This window comes from Epinephelus moara, chromosome 12, assembly GCF_006386435.1.
Source record: "Epinephelus moara isolate mb chromosome 12, YSFRI_EMoa_1.0, whole genome shotgun sequence".
In the NCBI taxonomy this organism is placed as follows: domain Eukaryota; kingdom Metazoa; phylum Chordata; class Actinopteri; order Perciformes; family Serranidae; genus Epinephelus; species Epinephelus moara.
This window is the reverse complement of record NC_065517.1, coordinates 30,069,779-30,090,557: the sequence shown is the minus strand read 5'-3', so window position 1 is coordinate 30,090,557 and position 20,779 is coordinate 30,069,779. Positions and strand designations below refer to the sequence as shown.

The 20,779-nt window shown below is 42.2% G+C and overlaps 1 protein-coding gene across 1 annotated transcript; it reads right to left on the bottom strand.

Annotated features, from left to right (window-relative positions):
• Positions 1 to 7,591: 7,591 nt before the first annotated feature.
• On the bottom strand, positions 7,592 to 18,911 carry ccm2 (CCM2 scaffold protein). Its single transcript, XM_050058636.1, has 10 exons — positions 18,504 to 18,911; positions 13,890 to 14,066; positions 13,635 to 13,718; positions 12,542 to 12,725; positions 12,299 to 12,435; positions 11,545 to 11,680; positions 11,379 to 11,436; positions 11,125 to 11,260; positions 10,897 to 11,035; positions 7,592 to 8,841 (listed from the first exon to the last, which is right to left on the bottom strand). Exons 1-10 carry the CDS (start codon positions 18,531 to 18,533, stop codon positions 8,546 to 8,548), a joined length of 1,377 nt encoding a protein of 458 aa, XP_049914593.1. The 5' UTR covers positions 18,534 to 18,911; the 3' UTR covers positions 7,592 to 8,545.
• Positions 18,912 to 20,779: the final 1,868 nt, after the last annotated feature.

The window sequence follows — 20,779 nt, the reverse complement described above, 5'->3', positions numbered from 1 at the left end:
CTCAGCCTTAGAGATAGGGTGAGGAGCTCGGACATCCGGGAGGGACTCGGAGTAGAGCCGCTGCTCCTCCACATCGAGAGGAGCCAGTTAAGGTGGTTCAGACATCTGGTAAGGATGCCTTCCAGACACCTCCCTTGGGAGGTGTTTCGGGCATGTCCAACCGGGAGGAGACCTCGGGGCCGCCCCAGGACACGCTGGAGGGATTACATCGCCCAGCTGGCCTGGGAACGCCTCGGGGTTCCCTCGGAAGAGCTGACGGAAGTGGCTGGGGAGAGGACTGTCTGGGCTTCTTTGCCCCCGCGACCCGGATAAGCGGAGGACGACGAGTACAAGTACGAGTATTTGTGGAGGCAGTTTTTTTCATCATGGTGGGCTGGCACAAAGAAATGAATGTGTGGGAAACCCTGCCGCACAATGGCAGGACTATCATATAGTTTGTAGACATGAACCAAGTAGGAACTATTCAGGTAGAACTAATACATAAGTTTCCATGAACAGACAGTTAACAGGCAAACAAATGGCTACCTAACAGCAGATATTTCCTGCTAGGCAACAGACATGGCCACAGCAAAGAAGCCTAAAGTCAACAACCAGGTCCACCGCCTTCAGGGGCAGTGGAAAGCTTTTGGGTTTTTTTAATAACCCATATAATGTGAGAAGCAGCTGGCCCCGAGGTATTTTCACATTATCTTATCTGGCCCCCTTTCAGAAAAGTTTGGGGACACGCTGAAGAACGCTCCAGTTGGCACTTTTATTTCTGAGAGTGTTTGATGTTTTCAGTGACAGATTTTTTAAAATTTTTCTTTCCATATACTGTATCTTAATCTAAATGTTTTGTGCTTAAGATGCCTTAATAGTGATACAGATTGTACACTATAATATCCCAATGAGTTAGTGTGTAGAATCAATTTAGCAAACACTTCTTTTTGTAGAATATGATGAAATGATTTATCCTTTGTAATGATTGTCATATTGCACTAGTTGGTGAACTCATGATGGTTTCAAGTCCTTTGCTGAAGTTTGCTTCCTGTAAGTAAAGATGTATTCAGCTCTTGTTTTGGAGCTTTGTCCTTTTTATGCTCTAATTGCTGCGTTCAAACAAAGACGTAACCTTTTCAGATGGCATTGTTAGTCTGAAACAGAAACATGGTTTAGTTTCATGGATAAACATTGTATTATAACTCATTTAGATCTCTGTGCACCAAATGACATGATTATGTGGACCTTGTTATGAGCGCTCTGTAATGACAGCAGTTATGATGGGATGTAACCTTTCTTTACTACTTTTGTGTGGGGGTTGCAGTTGAAATGTGAGCATATGAAATTTGAGTCAAGTACGGTTTCAATGCACCGACAACGCGACAGGAAGAGGAGCTTCAGGGTTGGAGCTGCCCCTCCCTGTGGCCCAGATACACTATAATACAATCTGAACAAAATCACACACACCACGTCTAATTTGTTTGCCACAGCAGCGGCACTGATGGAGCAGCTTACCACTGAAATGACGTTAACATTGGCGTCTACAAAACTCAGACTGCTCCAACATTTTTCTTTTTCACCAACACCTGACAAGAAAAACAGCTGCCAACTCAATCTTTAGAACATACTTTAAAACTGGTTAGGTAAAATATGATACCTTGAATGGGCCAGTTAGTGCTAGTACGTTTTCACAAATGCACTGGAAGAAAATAATCCACGAGGAAGTTAGATGCATCGCTTTTCCAGTCTCTAATTTGCTGTCATCACAACAAAATCTCACTCCTGTGTTTTCTCGTGGTCAGGCTTGTCACAAGAAAGGAGTCTTTCATCAGTACAGTGTGTTTTAAAGTGCTCACTGAGCCATAGAAAGATCTGGGAGATGAGACATAGAGCATACGTCACAGTGGGCTATTTAAACACCTAAAGATACTCTGAAGCTTTTAAGTGTTGAGGGAATATTGTGCTACATCCCAAGCATCATACCTGCTCTTTAATTATTTTAACGACTGTTGGTTTAGGATTTCTTGTATTAGCAGACACATGCCTGTTAATTCTGAAGCAGCTGGTTAGCTTAGCTCAGCTCAACGACTGCAAACACAGGGCAGCAGCTAGCTTGGCTTGGAAGATAATGAAGTCTGCCAACCAACATCTTGGAAGCTTGGCAATTAACACCTTAATTATGACTGTATGAAGAATCAATCTGGTGTATGATGATCTAATAAGTGGCAAATAGTCATTTTTTATACACATATTAAAATGTTTAACATTGAGAAATAATCACTGAGTGGATTACATCCTGTCATCAATGCTAGTGCTGTTAGCTTAAGTTAGCGATTTCAATACACAACTTGCAAGTGCACTTTTCCTGTGCTGGCTTCTTCAATTGACGCTCAGCCATCAAAACTTTGAGCACCCTTGTGCTAAGCTAAGCTAACTAGCTGCTGGTTGTAACTTCATATTTAATGGGTACATTTCAGCATTTCTCCGAAACCTTACTAATCAAAACACTTCCTCATATACAGTCTCATGCATGGACGAGTAGTGATTAGTAAGTGTTTTAATAGAAATGCATGTGTTTGGGAAGTGCTGAGCATACGACTAGATCAGGGGTCAGTAACCTTTATTATTCAAAGATAGTTATAGTTATATAGTACTTTAACTTTGCAGCATTGGTGGTCCAAGCAAATGAATATGTCCACACAGTATTAAATCATCTATTTTCCTTTTTTGGATTTGGAATCCATAGCCAGCCTTGTTAAGGAGACTCCAGGCTAGCCACCGCTACTGAAGTTCAGCAAAATGTAGAGGAAAAGGCACCAGGTCGTAGACGTATGATGCACATTTCAGTTGATGAAACGTTAAAACATTTTTAATTTGATGTATAGGCTACACATTTTTACAGGTGTAGAGTGCAGTAATCACTTCAGGCCGATTAACAACTACAAATGAAAATCTGAGTGTTAAAAAACAACCGTTATTTATTCCTTATGATTTTACGTCAAAGCCACCGGGAACCAATGGAGAGGGTCTAAAGCCTGCAGGTTGCCTGCCTCTGGACTACATAAATTAAACTTGGATTACAGTACAGCACGTGTTGTGTGAGAGTTTGGTTTTTCTTTGTCCACTGTGAAGGCATGCAAGAAAAAGTTTTCCTCACGAATTCAACGTAACAATGTAATTGACGTACAAATGATCATTTTCTCGGTGAAGTATTCCTTTAACCTTTGATAAATGGCATGAATCTGCCACCTCCGTTCTTCAGAATGAGCCCCTCTGTCATTTTTGCACTCGTGCTTTTGTCCTGCTAACAGCTTTCATCTGTGCACGCTGCGCTAGAACTTGTGTAAACAGTCGGGGGACAACCTGGGCTCCTGAACCTGTGGGCGCCGGGGTTATTTACACAAATATGTGTGAAGACATGAGCACAGGGGTCATGAGATTTCGCATGTGACAGTCGGGGTAACCCGCTCGCTGATCCCTGCGACCCTCTCCATCTGGAGGGCCCGAAGTGGCATGTCATGAATGACTTTGCTGAGCCGGAGATTTTCATGCATGAGCTCCAGCTTTATGTGGGCTTATCGCTGCTGAAAGCCACAACTCCTTTTGACTGAAGGGCAGCCAAACGGGGGGCTATCACATACTTTTTTCCTAACAAGCTGGCTAGTAATCAAGATTGTTTAATTTACTTTTTTTCCCATGCTACCAAAATCTGATATAATGAAATAAATTCTGTTTTGAATCCAAGAAACAGTTTGTTCCGGAGAAAAGAACAAACAAGAAGTACTTTGTGCTCATTTAAATTCCATCTCTGCCCAACAGCTGTCCCTGGAGTTTGCCATTTTATTAATTTCATGCCTAAACCGTCTCATTTGCATGACAAAATGACTTGACGGGCATAAAATCAGGCAGCATCTCTGCTGCTGGAGCATGAAGACCAGACACTGTATCAAAGCCACAGTGCTGATGCAAAATCAGGCACTTGGTTTAGGGTGGAAAAATCACAACAAAATTGAGATCTGAAGGGAAATCATGGCGTATTCTCCAGGTAGATTTCAGTCTATCTTAAATGAGGATGCAGTCAATTATTTTCTATCTGTACGTTCTGTTTACCAAGGGCTTTTTTCCCCCCCCGTTGTTCTTGTCTGGGAATGCTGCCGCCGTCCTGTTCCAGGAATATAACAGATGTAACACCACACAGATGCAGTTCTCACCACGACTGGGCTGCAAACACAGACAAGAATGACTGACAGAAACCTCAGCAAGGTGAACCGCGGGGTGAGACTGGCAAGAATCCCAGACTGCGTCTTCACGCCAAGGCTTTGTGTAGGAGTGTCTCGGTACGTCCCATCTCGGCGAGGATTTACTGTAATGATGAGACGTTTAAAGAGCAGCACACCACGGCCCACAAACAAAGGGAGTATTTTCAGTGATGACAACATTTCCTATCCCCTAATTTGAGGCACTTTGCAAAGCTTCAACTTTGACCACTCCATCAGTGATTTACTGGAGAACACTTAACCAGCAGCAGCACTTCATATTTAATGGTGTGGAAATGAGAATCAGACTGTTTTTGTTGGAGAAACAAGGCACAGTTGAAGAGGCGCAATTAAACCCCCGGAGCGTCGACACACTGATTCCGACTGTGCTGGTCGTTGGAAAATAGATTTATAAGGTCAGTGGAACACTTGGATCAGCTCCTGGACAAATATTAAACACGTCCAGGAGCTAAATATAGCGATTATCCCACAGCTTTCTATGTGGGATATTAATTTAATTGGGGGAAAAGCCCCTTGCTTGCATATTCCGTTTCATTTTGGATTAGGCTTTCTGCTCTGTGGAAGGTTTGGCTTGGGGATGGATATGATCGGCTAGTTGCAGGCTTCGTCGTTCGGTGCTGGGCAGGTAGGGAACAGTGCGTCTATTAAAGAGATTTTTTTTTTAGCTAGAGACGTGTTCATGAGGGGACTGTAAACCAAAAAATCTCAAGTTTTCAGTCCTGATTGTTCAAGTGAAACAGGTAAAAACAAACACCCATCTTACTCTTCTCCATGACGCATGATCATGCAAGGTGAAGGGAGGCACTTTATCTTCCTCAAGAGCAGCATGGGATCTTTTAATGACTTAATTAAACCAACTGATCTATTTAATAATTACTTGCTTTGAATGAGGAGCTACAGTGAGTCATTCTGTTCTGTCTACAACTGGATTAAGAGGAGAATTTGCAGGAGGCCAATTAGAAGTCGGCCAAGTACTGTGAGAAAGCAGACACGGTTCAATTACACTGAGACCATGTCGAAAACAATCATTTACTCCCCTCCTGTAGCAAAACAATGACGCAACGTTGTCGCAAACCAACCAAGAATACTTCGCTTGTGTGATGAGGAAGAATTTGCGCTCACTCGGTGAGATCATCGGCTTCTTGATTGTCTCCTCCTTTTGTTGGAGGCAGACGGCGTCTCGAGCCAAAGTGGCTATCTGAACCCAGGTGTAATGTTGCAGTGTGTGCGCGCACTCCCACACCTCTGCTCCTTTCCCACAACAAGCATGTCGCAGCACGGTGCGGTTCTGTGCTTTTAAACCAATGGAGGAAAATCATATAAAAGTAGATCTGTGGAGAAAATGTTTAAAAGCCCGCTGAGTGGCTTTGCAGACTGGAATGTGCTCAGCTCCGACTGTCCTGCCAGTTTCTCGTCCCTCAGACTCACAGAACTAATCCCTAACTTTGAGGGCAACGTCCGGCGTGATTGCTTTGATGAAACTCAGACTGAAGTTCCACAGCAGCTTAAGTGCATCCAAGCAAATGACCAGTCAGAGAGGATCACAATCACATTACAGAAACCTGCACCGCGTGTCAATTTTGGTGTATTAAAATCAAATTAAACGTACAGTGTGTGGAATTTAGAGGGACGTTGCAAAATGAGGCCTAAAAGAGGCGTATGCCACGTCCCACGCAAAAGGTGTGATCTATAAAAACAAACTTCACAGGACAATGAACGCACGTGTATGGAAACTCTGACCATTTTAGACACAGGGGAAATTGGCAACACAGGTGGTGAGGTCATAAATTGAATCCAGATTGTAGAGATAAACAGGAGACGCATCATTATGTGTATCACATACATATAAATCCACTTTTTCCATCAACATGCAATCCAGTTATTTATTCTTGTGCTAGTGAGGCATCACTACTCCATAAGCACCTTTCAGTTGTAAAAATTAGAAGCCAACTCAAATCTCAGATCAAGTTCTGCTCAATATTTTACCCCATTGTTTTCAATGTAGACGCGCGGCAGGTGGACTAAAACGCCAGAGTGATGTTGACGCAGTGCGCACGCGTTCCCAAGCACCTATTTTTCAAGGAGCAACGGCTGTGCCATGAGATAAACAGAGTTTAACTTTTGAAAAACATCTACGTCATGTGACAAGGAACCAATCACAGCCAGCAGATATCTTTCCCCTCTTACGTAAATATCAGTCTGTGATGAATACAGAGAAGTTGATCATTTTAGTGCAGAGCTGCCAGAGCTTAACATCTGTCTCACAAACAGCACTTGGAAGATCAGCTCTGCACTCAGGATTTCAGGTAAACAGGCTATGATTAACAGCTGGCACAGAAAAGACATGAGAGTAGCGCCCAGCGCCTGACCTCACGTTTTCCAGGCGGTTAAATATGCAGCATGTGTACGGCCCCTTAAAGAATCCTAACCTGGAAAAGTTTCCGCTGGTTGCAATCTGTAATCCTCACCACTAGATGGCACTAAATCCTTCTCACTGCTCCTTTAAATAAGGAGGTAAAGCTTAGTTCATGTAACACTGTTTTCACCGCGTTTTTGACGTCGCAGAGGATCTTGAGAGCCACCTTGGGTCGGAGGGGAGTTGGCAGATAGTCTGCCACGACGAGTCCTCATGTGTGAACCAGCCTACGAGCAAGTCGCCCCCTCGTCTGTGACTGGGACTGGATATCTGGCATACTAGAAACTGGAGAAGTGTGACACGACTGACAAAGAGCATCAGGCAATGAGAGGCGGGATACGTCCCACGTCAGCACGCAGGAGGACGGAAGAAATGTGAGGACAAGTCAAGCCGGCAAGCAACAACAATGGCGGCGTCCACAGGATCACGGGGAGCGCGTTGTGTTTGGACCCTGTGTTTGGACCCAGGCCCTGGAGGCAGATCTGATTCAACACTGGAAAGAATATCCATGCCTTTACCATGTGTCGTCTCCAAGTTTGGTGACGTCATCGCCTTATCTGGGGCTCTGTCGGCGAGGGCTCGGTGGAGAAATCTTGTGATGTGCACACACAGGTCGTAACGCAGTTGGCGAGACTCCCGCTGACACAATCACACGTCGCCAGGTATGACCACTCAAAAGATAACGAAAGTCTCCGCGACGCAGAATCAGAGTGAAAATCATGTTAATGTGAACTAGGCTTAACCTGGAAAAGTTTGAGCTGGTTGCAATCTGTAATCCTCACCACTAGATGGCACTAAATCCCTCTCCCTGCTCCTTAAAATGAGGTGGTAAGTCTCACTTCAAACTGCTCTTAATGCAGCCGACAGGTGTAAAGGATAATAATGCTTGTACTTCTACAACAGAAACAGACACTCAGTGTAAAGTAGCTGTTATTTAATAACCATGATTTGCTCAACAACTGTAGTTACAGTTCATAATTACCTGTCCGTGTGTGACAGACAGTTGGCAGCAGTACTGCAGTGTAAAGGCACAATGACAGATAAATGTGATGTCACAAGACATAACAAGATGACCTGCAGGAGAGGAACAAAAACCATAAATTTACATCAGCCATAACCTAACTGGCTTTGTCAAACACAGTCCCCACTCAGTCGCTGCAACTGAATGAGAAGTTTTGTTTTTACAGCATTTCCTTGGTCAGTTTGAGTAAGGCAAAAATATATAAATGAGTAAACACTGATAACAAAAAAATGATAGTGTAAAACAAAGTGGTACACAAATCTTACTGGAAAACAAAATTATATATAAAGCAAAATGTTACACTCTCACAACGACACACGAAATGTGAAATAAATGAGGAAAACCTGGTGGATGAAGCTGATTGACCTATAATGATAGAAAAGCACAAACAAGTACAGCCTCAGTCTTAACCTTCTTAAACATGTACACAGTCCTCTGGTTGACGCTCCAGAGTCTTTGAGGGTATTCAAAACAGACTGGAATATTCTCTTCCGCTACATTGCTGACAGCCGTGGCAGATACTGCCAATAAACGAGTACAAAATCAAACTTTAAAAAATATATCAGAGGCTACGAATCCCTCTGAGATGCAAAAATAGCCAACACCGCATGTCATCTTCAGGGTCTGCTTAAGTGCAATTGTTGACTTCATGTTTTTGTGGTAATAGGTTGAGGTTTTCCTTGAGTGCGTAGGGACTATGGAGCGTCCTCTTGATAATTAGAGGAAAATACAATTAACCGAAATCGTAGGTCAGTGCTCAGGACCACCTTCATCTGATCCGTCCAGCTGATGCCTACTGTTCATTATGTGTCGTCAGCTCTGAGGGAAAAATACCTCCCTTTGTCCGCCGTGTCAGGGCGTCACTCCCTCCTGGTCCATGCTGCAGCCCAGAGCTTCGATGTCATTACTGATGTCCGTGATCATGCGATCCCATTCGTCTCCCTCTGAAGCATCCTGGCCTTCGTCTGACGCGGCGCTGCCTCCGACTGCTCCGTTGCCGTTGGTGGTGGAATCGGAGGCGGAGCTGGCTGTGCGCCGGTAGCGACCGAAGCTGTCTGTGATGATGCCTCGGCCGTCCTTCACACCAATGGTCTCGAGGAAATTCTCAAAGTGCTGGCTGTCCTTCTCTGGTATGAAGGGACGCAGGCCTGCAGGGGCACATCATATTGTATGTGGTCATTGTGTCTAACAAGACGTCATCTTTTTAGACAGATAATTTTGTTCACATCAACAATTTTTTCTTCTTTTGTTTTTACCCATTGATTTCTGGGATTTACCATTGTTTTCTTGTATCTGCTCTTTTCTTAGGTAAGAGAACATTTTATGAGTGGTTGAGAGCACTGTTACCAGGAGTATAAGATATAAACAGTTTAAATTTAGACCTTTTTAAATGGAATTTAATACCAAACTTGCCATGGAAATACATCATTAAAAAGTGAAATATACAGGGCTCCAGTCTGCAACCATTTTTAAGTCAGTGCGAGTATATTTTACAACTACTCGCTCCTTTGCGACCTGTAAACTTGCAGGCGTTTTTCTTTTTTTCCCCATGTTGTCAAATGAGGGAGTGAGTCCGCCAGCGTGGGCCAGTGTGTGAGAGGGGGACAGTCCCAGAGTGGGTGATTAGTTACCACGAGGAGGCTCGTTTGACATGAACTGCGCCTCACCTGGAAAGTGGACGAGAGCAGGCGGCAGCAGTGACAACAAGTTGCGGTCAAGTCAGAGGCGCACTCAAAATGTCCACCCTCTGGACTTGCGGACTGAGCCCTTGAGAAATTTCAGTTGTACAGAGTGTGACGTCTTTACTGACGTCACGTAAAGTCTACGAGGGCAAAGAGTGTAAGCAGCTGATAGACAGCCATCAAGACCGTTTTACTCTTGCTGTGGAAACGTACAACTATCGCTGCCGTCATAGTCATATATATGTCATATGAGTTGACGAACAGTGCCTACTCATCTGTCCCTGTAGATAACGAGATATAAATCCTATGTATAGCCTTTTTTGTGACTAAACAAAAATGTTTAGTCAGCACTCTCTGTGCTAACTGCTAAATAACCTAATGAGCAGGCTGGCTAGCAAGGCTGTAGTTTATCGACACACACTCATTGCCTGATCTAAATGTGTAGAGGAGGGTGAAAATAAGAGCATTACACACATACAGTTGTTAATTTCCCTCTTACCTTCCTGGCTGTGGTGTTAAAATTATGTTTTCTGTAGCACCATCACCTGAAATTCTCACAGTGATGTGACTAAAAACCATATAAGACCCATCCAATTTGAATTTAAGACAGTTTGATGCTTTTTAAAGCCTTTTATCAGTAAATGTATATTTAAGACATTTAAATACTTTTTAAGGGGAAAAAAATGCCAAGAATATGAAAAAAAAGCAAAAATCTAATTCTGATTTTGTTTTAAAATTATTACAACACTTGTGTTATTAAATATGTGGGCTAAAAAATTGCTGTTTGTTCTCTGATTCCAATTAAGACTATAAAACCCTTGAATCATGCATGCTCTTAGCGTCTGAATGGATTACGAACTGCTTTTAGATGCAGCATTTACAGCATCACAAATGTTTTGCCATTGCTGGGTTTTTGATTTTCCTGTAATGCCAGTAATGACTATCTGGATAATCACAAATACTTTGAGTTCTTCTTCTTTCAGCCTTTTTTTTTTGGTGGCATCTCTCCAATCCTTGGGCGTGTGCCAGAGTATTTGCACATGGCACAACACCTGCCTTTGTACAGTGTTTAGGGGGCGTTACCTATGCTAACAGGCCACGTGGCTCTAATTTATGATCAAGTGGATTCATCATTCAACACACCTGGGTAAGAGCAGATTTGGTAGATGGACCTGCATTTGCACAGCGCCTTTCTAGTTTTCCGACCACTCACAGTCACATTCACACACACAATCACACACTCGTTGCCGAGGCTACCATACAAGGTGCCACCTGCTAACACACTCACACACTGATAGAACAGCCATCGGGTTCAGGATCTTGCTCAAGGATACTTCGACATGCAGCCCAGAGGAGCCAGGGATTGAACCCGCTCTACCTTCTAAGCCACAGCCACCAGATTTGGATGGTAAGAACATTTTGTACATCTGGAGTTGACTTCTCTTATTTTTTCTTAACCAAAAATTAAGAGAATTCATTAAGAGAAAGTTTCTCAATTTAAGGGTAGTAGTGTGGTCGTACCAAGTAGAAGGAACTTCCTGCTGTCCCCGTAGAGTTGTCGCAGGTTAATGCAGAACTCATGGATGGAAGCACCATTACGATACTCATGGAGCAGGGTGGCAAACTGCTGGATCTCCTGTGATGACAGTTTTGTCCTCAGCTAGAAGGGGAGGGAAAAGATAATGAATAGGCAAAACAATAATTAATGTAGCTTGAGGGACAAAGAAAGAGAGGGTGGCATGATCATACTGTGGTCATGTAGTCCTGCAGCAGCTCTGCAGCAGTGGTGCTGAGCTCTCCTTCACTCGCGGTCTTCGTCTGAGGGGTTGCTGGGGTGGATGCTGACGGAGAGTTTCCTTCTGCCTCCATAGAGCCCGGGAAAGGACTGAAAGAAGAATGCACCCCTTGTAACTGACGAGCAAAACACTTTCAGAGATGTGTCAAAATCTTAATGAATCACTGAGAACAGAAGCATCGAGGTAGGACTCAAACTGTGTACTTACAATGTGCTGGCCTCTGCATCAAAGGCCTCCTTAACATCCACTTTGCTTGAAGAATCATCTGCAAAAACGTACATTTCGACAGCTTTATACTTGACTTTTGAAACTAAAGTAGCTTGAGAAGAGGGTTAAACTCTCTCAACTCCTATGCAGTCTGTTTTTCCCTTACCACTGTACAGAGAGAGGTGTCTGGTCGGCGTAGTTGCTCCATCAAAAATGGCTCTGTCCAAGAAGTCGATGGTTGATTCTGTGTAAACGATCTGAAAGACCTGGCTGAGCAGGAGACACAGCTCCTCTGCTGCTGCCTGAAAGACAACAAAGTTAGCTATTAATACACATTTCTGCGGAGACTAATTCAGGACTGGACTAAAAAGTAAGTAGTCAGCATTATCTTGACATCTCACACACACACATCCCTGTTTGAGACTGCAGACTGAAGTGCGTTATGAAATCAACCATTTGTGCTCTTTGTACACACAGCACTCTTCAGACTGTGGTTAGCTCCGAGTTTGTTTCATTACCCTGGCAACATGCTGGCAACTAGAAGTCAATGTCATCCTCACTGTAGTGGCAAAAGAATATTTTTTATTAGAATTGCTGGAGACACTAAAGGGCCCCTGTGGAGTTTTCTTGTATAAAAAAGTCCTGTTTATATTCAGTGTTACTCCCTTGTAGTCCTCTTCTTCCCTGTCTTTGTTGGTGTATTGCAGCCTATCTTGCCATGTTACTGTCACCTGTTTATCAGTGTAATATTGTGCACCATTGGTAAGACTGTGTTTCGTGTCACCCACAAGTGCATGTGTGTTGATAAACAAAATGGGGTCCCACTCAGAAACTTAACTTAAGAAACAAACTCTACAGATTTCCATTTAGCTGCTCCAAACATGGATACTGGAAACATAGTCGCAGATGCAAAGGAATACCTTGTTATCCACAGCCAGCACAAGCAGGCAGCAGACTTCCACCAGCACAGCTCCGCTCTCTGACAAGGAGCTCAGGGTCTGAGACTTGTTGAGATCGGGACACGAGCTAGGGCAAGGAGAACCTCCCGACTCCTGGGCTGAATAACAGAGAAAGATACACAGTCAAATGAGATTATTCAAATGCCGAACTTCTGCCAATTTAGCAAACACTACTTTGGACAATTTTAAATGTTTTTCTTTTACCTGTTTTGATCACCACAAGGTGCAAAGAGTCGTCCCTAATGTAGGAGACAGCAGCGATATCATGGATGGGCACCCTCAGGATGATGTCCTCCCCATCGCGCCGTACAAGCTTTATGTTGTACGCTGACAAGCTCACAACTGCATCCTGCTCTGTTGTCAGCTGGCCTGCCAACTGATGGGACTTCTGAGAATCACAGAGGCATACAACGTTGGTAATCATCCCTTGTATGATATAAATTATAAATACAATATCTGACAACTTTATTATTAGAGTTCACCATGAATAAGCAGAAGCATTAAAGCCTTTATCAACTGTAGGGGCAGTTCACCCCAAATTCAAAAGCACACATTTTTCCTCCTACTTGTAGTGCTATTTATCAGTCCAGATTATTTTGGTGTGAGTTGCCGAGTACTGGAATAATAGCCTGTCTGCCTTCTCTCGAATATAATGGAACTAGATGGCACTCAGTATGTGGTGCTTGAAGGAGCAAAAAAATGTTTAAAAAACAACAACTCAAGGCTACTCAAGATAATCCACAGACCTTGTTGTGAGCAGTTTCATGTAGGAACTATTTTCTTTCTATAAAACTACACCCACCAAACATACAACTGTGCAGAAGGACGCGTGCATTTACTGCTAGCTCACCTAGCACCACTGAGCTAGCTAACGTTACAGCTCAGCCAAGGAGGACACCATTAATGTTTACACCTTGCTGAGCCTCTCTTCCATGAGTAGATACACACTTCCTTCTGTGTGGTGATACGGTTGGTGGGTGTGGTGTCATAGAAAGACAATAGTTCCTACATGAAACTGCTCACAACAAGTTCTGTGACTTATCTTTAGTAACTGAGTCATGATTTCTACAAAAAGACATTGCTGTTGAGTTTTTCCAAATGTATGGGTTTTTTTTTTAGCTTTGAGCAGAGAAGGCAGACATCTCTATAGCCTGTATCTCCAACATGAGGGAACAAATTAAAACCAAAGATTTATAAACAGCACCACAGGTAAGAGGAATTAGAATAAGTATAAGTAGGAAAAGCAGAAGAAAGAGAGCTCTACCAACTGATGGATCATGTTACATCACTTACGTACCCTTGCATTGTCGATGAGTTGCAGCACTTCTGTGCGACTTGATGGGTTCAAGTATCCTGGAACTGATGTCAGCTGCCCCAAGTACTGGAAAGGACATGCGCAAACTTTTTACTCAAAGATGTACATTCACACGAGTAAAAAAAAAAAAAAAAACATACCGGAACCTAATATATCGTTATCTCCTCCCGAGTAAATAGTTCTAAAGCATTTTTAGCACATGAGTAGGGACTTTACATCTCTGTTAGTCACACTCACTTTGACTTCCTTCTCAATGTAGTCATTAAGCAGGATGTCAGGGTCGATGCGGTGGTCAGGCTGAGAGAGCGAGAAGGTGTGGAGCGCCCTGCGCTCAGTGGCCTTCTCCTGGGCCTTCTTGTCTCTCCCCTTCTCTCCTTTCAGGAAGACTCGCTTGAATGGAGACACGATACCAGGCTAGTGAATGAAGACAAAGAGAGCAGGGGTTGAGAGAAATTAGAAGACTGTCAAGCCGCCTTACGAAATGCAGTAAGAGATGAAACTCAATCTGTGTGGATATGTAGCATTTCATACTCTTTAAATTATAAACCACTGGCATCATCTGTTTCTATGAAGCAGTATATCACGAATAATTACAGGGCTTATTCACGTCCACTTCATACATCTGAGGTAGCTGCAAAGGGCTGGCAACACAGTAAAGCAAACCCAGCTACAAGTTAAATGTTCCCCCTCAAAAACCAAGCAGAAACTATATCAAACTGTTGACTGTAGTACAGTATGCCTTGTAATTTCTGCTGACCCTGCTTCCCCTGATGGTGCTAGTTTCTGCAGAGTAATACAACAGATGCAAAGCCCTCCGTGTTACCCAATACGTGTTGCTCAAATGTCAACAACAGCATGTGCAAAAGGAAACTGCATTTTGCAATACTGGAGGGGTTTGCAGTGGAAGTCAGTGTAAAGCATGAAGGAGAACCACATCTCAACACTGACCTCAAAACAACCACCACAGATGTGTCACAAGAGAGAATTGTATCGTTCTTTAGCTCTTGTATCACCTGGTAAAAGTCAAAACTATAGCACTGTTAAGTCCTCAGTCAAGTATGCTAATCAAAACCTTGATACATTTCGTCAATGGCGTCAAGGCTGTACACAACATTTCAAGTACGTTTCTATTTTCAAAGCATTTTTTAAAAAGCCTACCTCGTTCTCCATGAACCCTCTCGCAAGAAGAGTCGCCTACTTACGGCAAGCGCACTGCCTTGTGACTGATGCTGCTACGCTCGCACTGTGTAAACTAGTCACCTGTTGCGTCCGGTCACACACAGTGACAGCTGCCAACTGGTGACAGACACACAGGATCAAACACAGCGAGGGGTGTGACCCCCCTCACAGAGGAAGGGAAGTGTCTCTGTCTCTGCATTCAGGCACAAGAACAGGAAGGGGACTAGCCACAACTTCCTGTGATGGTACATGCGCTCATGCTTTGAATATTGAAACTCTTAAAAAAAAATGTGGCTTTTTCATGTTGTTTTGAAAACTGCTTCACAGATTGAAGACAGACAAAAGAGAGCGTGTCTGGTGATAATCAGTGTTGCTCCAGATCTTCATATTTTATTGTGATGTGATGATTTACTGTCTTGAATCACTCACTCAGGACTCAGCTCTGCAAATGAAGGTCCACACACATCACTGCAAAGCCACAGAAATACAGATGTAGTGTATTCTATTATGCTAACCACAGACCTCACGTCTGCAGGGCTGTTTATACTGCAGATTTAAGTGCAGATGATCTGATGTAGTTCAATACAATTTATTTTCTTTTTCAGCCACCTCATGAAAAGGCCAATGTCACAATTATAAGCATAAAAATCCAGAAAAAAAATTGGTTTCCTAGCAATATCTACAACAGAAAAACGAAAGGGTTACTTTAGTAATCAATGTATGTATGTATCTGACTCTCACATCACACCTATATTTTGGTTCCTGCATGACTCCATAGAAGCGCACGACTAATGACCAGTGCATTATTTAACAGTACGCAGCTCTTGAAGACAAGTGCATTAACATTTTATGGCTTGTCCTTGTGAAATGTGAGACGGAAGCTACTGTGGTTGACCCCAGTGAATGGCCTCAAGATGAACAAGTGTCTGTTTTGGCGAGAGTCTACAAAGAAACCTAAGTGAGGATGAGGTACTGTCTCCTTGTGCTGTGATGGCACACAGAGACAATGAGTGCAGGTGTACTTTCCATCTTTCTCACACTTGAGAACAATGCAGGAATACTCAGAATGTTCATTCAGAATAATAGTGATCTATAAGGCTGTTATAGTTCCTGTATTTGTGCTGAATCGTCATGGTATGGGGATCAGGATTCAGTGCACACTGCCTCAAGCACAACACACAGAATGTAGACTGATGCACGTATTTAACCAAAGTTCACAGACTTGAGTTTCGCTCGGAAACTTTTAGCCATACGCCATTAACACATACGCTGAGGTTAGCACAACAAGGGGACTGGTGTGTGTCAGTCACACTATGGCGAATGCCAGAGCTGTAAGACCCGCCTACGGCTTCCCGGTCAGTAAAGGAGATTAAGTATAAAACAAGGATGATGTGTGCTTAAACACAGCCAAGACTGAACTAATTGAACATTCCTCCTAATGCACAAGATTTTTTATTACTCTATTTATTTGGTATTTTCAATTTCATAGCGTAAGAAGTGCTTTACAGTTTTACAGCCTATTGTGACCTGTTGGATTTTGGGTAAGTGTTTGTTCAGTGTAATACGAAAGTGTTTGAAATGTTTTTTTTCTTAAATAATGGAAACAGTCTAATAAAGTTTCCAGAGGGAAAAATGCTACCCAAGTCCCCAGCTACAGGATTTTGTCTGTCTTTGCCACTTTTGTCTGTTTAAAATAAATTAAAATAAATATATCCGAATGCATTTGCTTTCTGTTTTTCCTGCTGTACTGAACTCCCACTGGACTGTGACTCTTAAACCTGGGTATCAACCGAACCTTGGCTTTTGCGTATCGCTATACTTATCCAAATCTTACTCCTATTTGTCCCCCAACCACCTAAAAACTATGACTACATTTTCCACACTGATGAGGTAAAATGCTATGATCTTTCTCCGCCTTTCTAGATCTAAGTTGCGGCACTTCTGTCACATAAGGATGCTCTTTATTCTTCATTTGTTCGTGTTTGAAAGACATTGCCCGTCCAGCTGGACTCAAAGCAAGCTCATGTGTGAGTCAAGCTGTCAGATAAACTTCTCCACATACTTTTGACAGTTTCCAGACTTTAATTGAGTTCAGTTCGCACAGTGAAAGTAACACTCTATCATGTCATCATATGAAGGGGTCTGAGCTTTCACCTAAACCTGTGTAATTATAATACTCAAACAGAGAAGACATCTGGGCCAAATGCTGTTCATTATCACCACCTAGTGACACACACAAGAACTGTAAGCACCGGTGACACTGATCATTAAAAGTAGAGATCATCATCTCTTAACAGGTGGTAAACTGAGGTCATAACCTGTTTTATAAAGATGAAAACAGTAATTTCCATCTTTATAGAAAGCTACAAAGCATCTAGCAAAGTGATTAAATATATTTACTTCAAATCTATCCATTTTCTGGCAATAAGTAGGAAACTTCTTATTAGTAATAAAGGTATTTTTGAAAGAAAGTTTTAATGTTATGCCTTATCAAAGTGTGCAGAGTTTGGTTTGGTTACCATTGCTGACAAAAACATTTCCTTGCCACAACAAACCCTCCTAACACTAGGATATCATTTCATTTCCGTCAAAATTTCCCTTCATATCAAGAGGAGGTGGAATTTCCTCACAAGCACCATTAGTGTTTTTGTCCTGGAAAAAATGATGTAATAACCAGCTCAATCGCAGCAAAGATGTTAACCTCAGACACTTCACTTCTCATCATGCTTCTCAGGTTGTGAGAGCTTGTCAGTGTCATGTCATGCCTAGATATGGTGCCCTTTGGTTTCCCCCTGCAGAGTCTCCTGTGTCTGTCCTACCACACAAAGATAAAAGAAATGTCAGCCGTGTGTGTGAACATGCCGATCTGTCTCCATATCACAGGGGATCATTTGGGTAGCATGTGTATGTAGTGTATGTGTGAGACAAAGCAGGATGGTTAGCACAACCAAAGAGTGCTGATTCCCTTTAGCATGACTGACACTGATAACCGCTGCCTTTGACAGCTGATGGTGAGCACTCAGATCCTCCATGACCCACGCCTACACATAACAACGGGGGTTATTACTCTGGGAAACCTGGTTGTGCTTTCATTACGTTTTAAAGAACACTGTCACTGCGGTTTGTTCTCACTGTTTGAAATCCCACAACAGATAAACCATTAGCTTAATTAACACAACAAGGGCCGACATTTTCCTTTTAATTATGCTACGTTTAACTTAACACACTGGATCTGAACACATCTGGACCACACATACAACAAGGAAAAGAGTGATGAAGTTGGTACGATGAAAACTATCAAAAATAAAAACATCAATAAGCTCATAGTAATTTTGACCGTGTACCGGTAACGTTTAAAGTTAACTTGTAACACTTTACTCGCTTTCTAGGCTCAATCTGTTGCGCCTAACTTACCGTTACCTCTATTTAGCATTAATATCTATTCAGTAAGTTACACATTTCTCTTATTTTAAGTAAAACTGGCTGATTAAAACGTCTGTAAATCTGTCAGTGTGTTAACGTACGTGTTTTGCCCCTGCCCGCTGATGTTTAACGGCTAAACTTAGCTAAGCTAACCCCGGTCTGACAAGCTAGTAAGTTAGCATGCTAGCTAGCTAGTCAACTTGCTGTGCAAAAAAAAGTAACGTTAGCTGTGTCAACTGCCCGGCTTACCTTTTTCACTTTTTTCACATCATCCTCCATTTCTATTTAAAGGTCCTCTTCTTCATATTCAGTTCAGCGTGGACACCCAGGTGAGACAAGACATAACTACCGAAGCTTTTTTAACCAGCACTCATCTGAAAGTAGTTAGCTTGCTAGCCTAGCTTAGCTTAGCCTAGCCTAGCATTGGCAAAGTGATGCCCGAATTTGAGCTGATAGCAAAACGCCATCCTGATTTTTGACTCGTTCCACAACCGTTAGAAAAAAATGTCGGCGTGCCACCCGTGTGAAAACTGTACGCTTCACTGCCGCTAACACGACTAAAGAAATAGTCTGTTGAGAAGACAAACTCGGATAAAACAGGCAAAACTTTTCAATCGTGCCGCCATTTTGGGCGTTGAGCTGGTCCAGCATGCTTTGCTTTGCTCAAACCAAAACAGCTGCTACTGTTAATGATAGTGGTATTACCGCAGAGGCAGTTTTAAAACGGTACTTAGTTGTCATTTCATGGGCTGCTTTTCAGGTAATATGATAAAAACTATAATTAAAATACATATAATTGTATTAGGTAACAGAGACATATTTCAGAGCAAAGTATTATAGCTATAAATACAGACAAGGGTTGGTCAGTGCATCAGTGACTACACTGTAACATTTCTTTGATGTAAGGGACTGTTCGTTACTTATGAGAGGGAAGGGGTGGTTCAAAATGGGGGAGGCATGTCAAATAATTTGTTTAGCACTGGGGAGCAACTTATGTTTTACTTTGGCTTGGAGAGGGGCATACAAATTTAAATGGCAGTAATATTTATATTACTGCCAATTTTTAAAGAAAACATGCCCTCCAAACCTATGTAAACCTACAAAAGTCGTGTTTTCTTTAAAAAACAATCTGGTGTAAAATTACACACTTTATCACAGCCTGGAACTGTAAATACAGAAATTATCATTGGATTTTTAAATTTACAACAGTCCTTTAACGCAATGTGTGGGATGAACACTTCCGTCGGAGGAAAACATAACCAAATTTATGCTTAAAAAAATAATATTTCTTATAAAACACTTTATTTTAAATGTCTCATTTTAAATTTTGTCAAAAATAAACTGCACTAACTAACCAGCATGTATGACAAGAATTTTAAAAAATTGGACTTTTGTCTTCAACTTTTAATGTTCAAACATTAAAGGGTACGTTTTTTAATTATTTTTTTTTTTTAATCTAACAACTAATTTCTCACGGAGGGAGGGTCATGCATTTTCCCCAAGTCACTCAGGGAGGCTCAAGGAAAATATTTGTAGTTTTGGGGAAAAACTAGACCAAAAAAAAAAAGTCACACCTCAGCAACCCCCCTCTCTGACAAGTAAAGAACAGTCCCTAAATTCTCAAATTGTTTAGCCGCTTTTGACAACTTTATGGCAACTTGTTTTTTTGTTTATCACTCAATAACCCTATAAACAATAGGCTTTTATTCACAGCTAAAATTTTTATGTTTAATATCAGGAAAAAGTACAAGTGGCACCTTTCTTTTTAAAGCCATACCCTTGATGTAGCACACCTACATTGGACAAAAATTTAAATGCACTTTTGTTTTTGCTCCAATTTTTCACAGGGTTAAGTTAAAGATTTAAGACTTTTTTATGCACTGAGTAGATACATTGCTCTCAAATTGTGGTCGCAACTTTGTGTCAGTGGCACTTGTCCTTTTCTAAAATAATCCATCCACCTGACAGGTGTGGCAGATCAAGATTCTGATTACACAGCATGATTGCAGCACAGGTGTGTCTTGGGGTGGTCACAGTTAAAGGCTACTCTAAAATGTGCAGTTTTATCTTAAGAAAAAAAGGACATTAATCAGGATTTTCACATGACTGCTACAGAAATTGCTACAGAAATGCATTTGTTTTGGTCACAAATACCACAAAGAGTCAGTCAGTGTCTGGTGTGACCACTATTTGCTAGTTGATCAGGTTGTTGTGGCCTATGAAATTCTTTCCCACACTTCTTCAGTGGCTGTGTGAAGTTGCTGGATTTTGGCAGGATTTGGAACACGGTGTTGTACATGCTGATCCAAAACATCCCAAACATGCACAATGGGTGACATGTCTGCTGAGTATGCAGGCCGTAAGAACCGGGATATTTTAAACTTCCAGGAATTGTGCACAGATCCTTACAACATGAGGCCATGTAACAGTAACATGCTGCAACATGAGGTCACGGCGGCGGATTAATGGCAGGACAATGGGTCTCAGGATCTCGTTACAGTATCTCTGTGCATTGAAACTGCCGT

Excerpts from the sequence above, each read along its gene's own strand:
- ccm2 (XM_050058636.1), bottom strand. The coding sequence starts at position 18,533 with ATGGAGGATGATGTGAAAAAAGTGAAAAAG. Across the intron at positions 11,437-11,544 it reads ACACCTCTCTCTGTACAGTG|ATGATTCTTCAAGCAAAGTG; the intron begins GTAAGGGAAAAA and ends ACGTTTTTGCAG. Across the intron at positions 11,036-11,124 it reads TGCAGGACTACATGACCACA|CTGAGGACAAAACTGTCATC; the intron begins GTATGATCATGC and ends CTCCCCTTCTAG.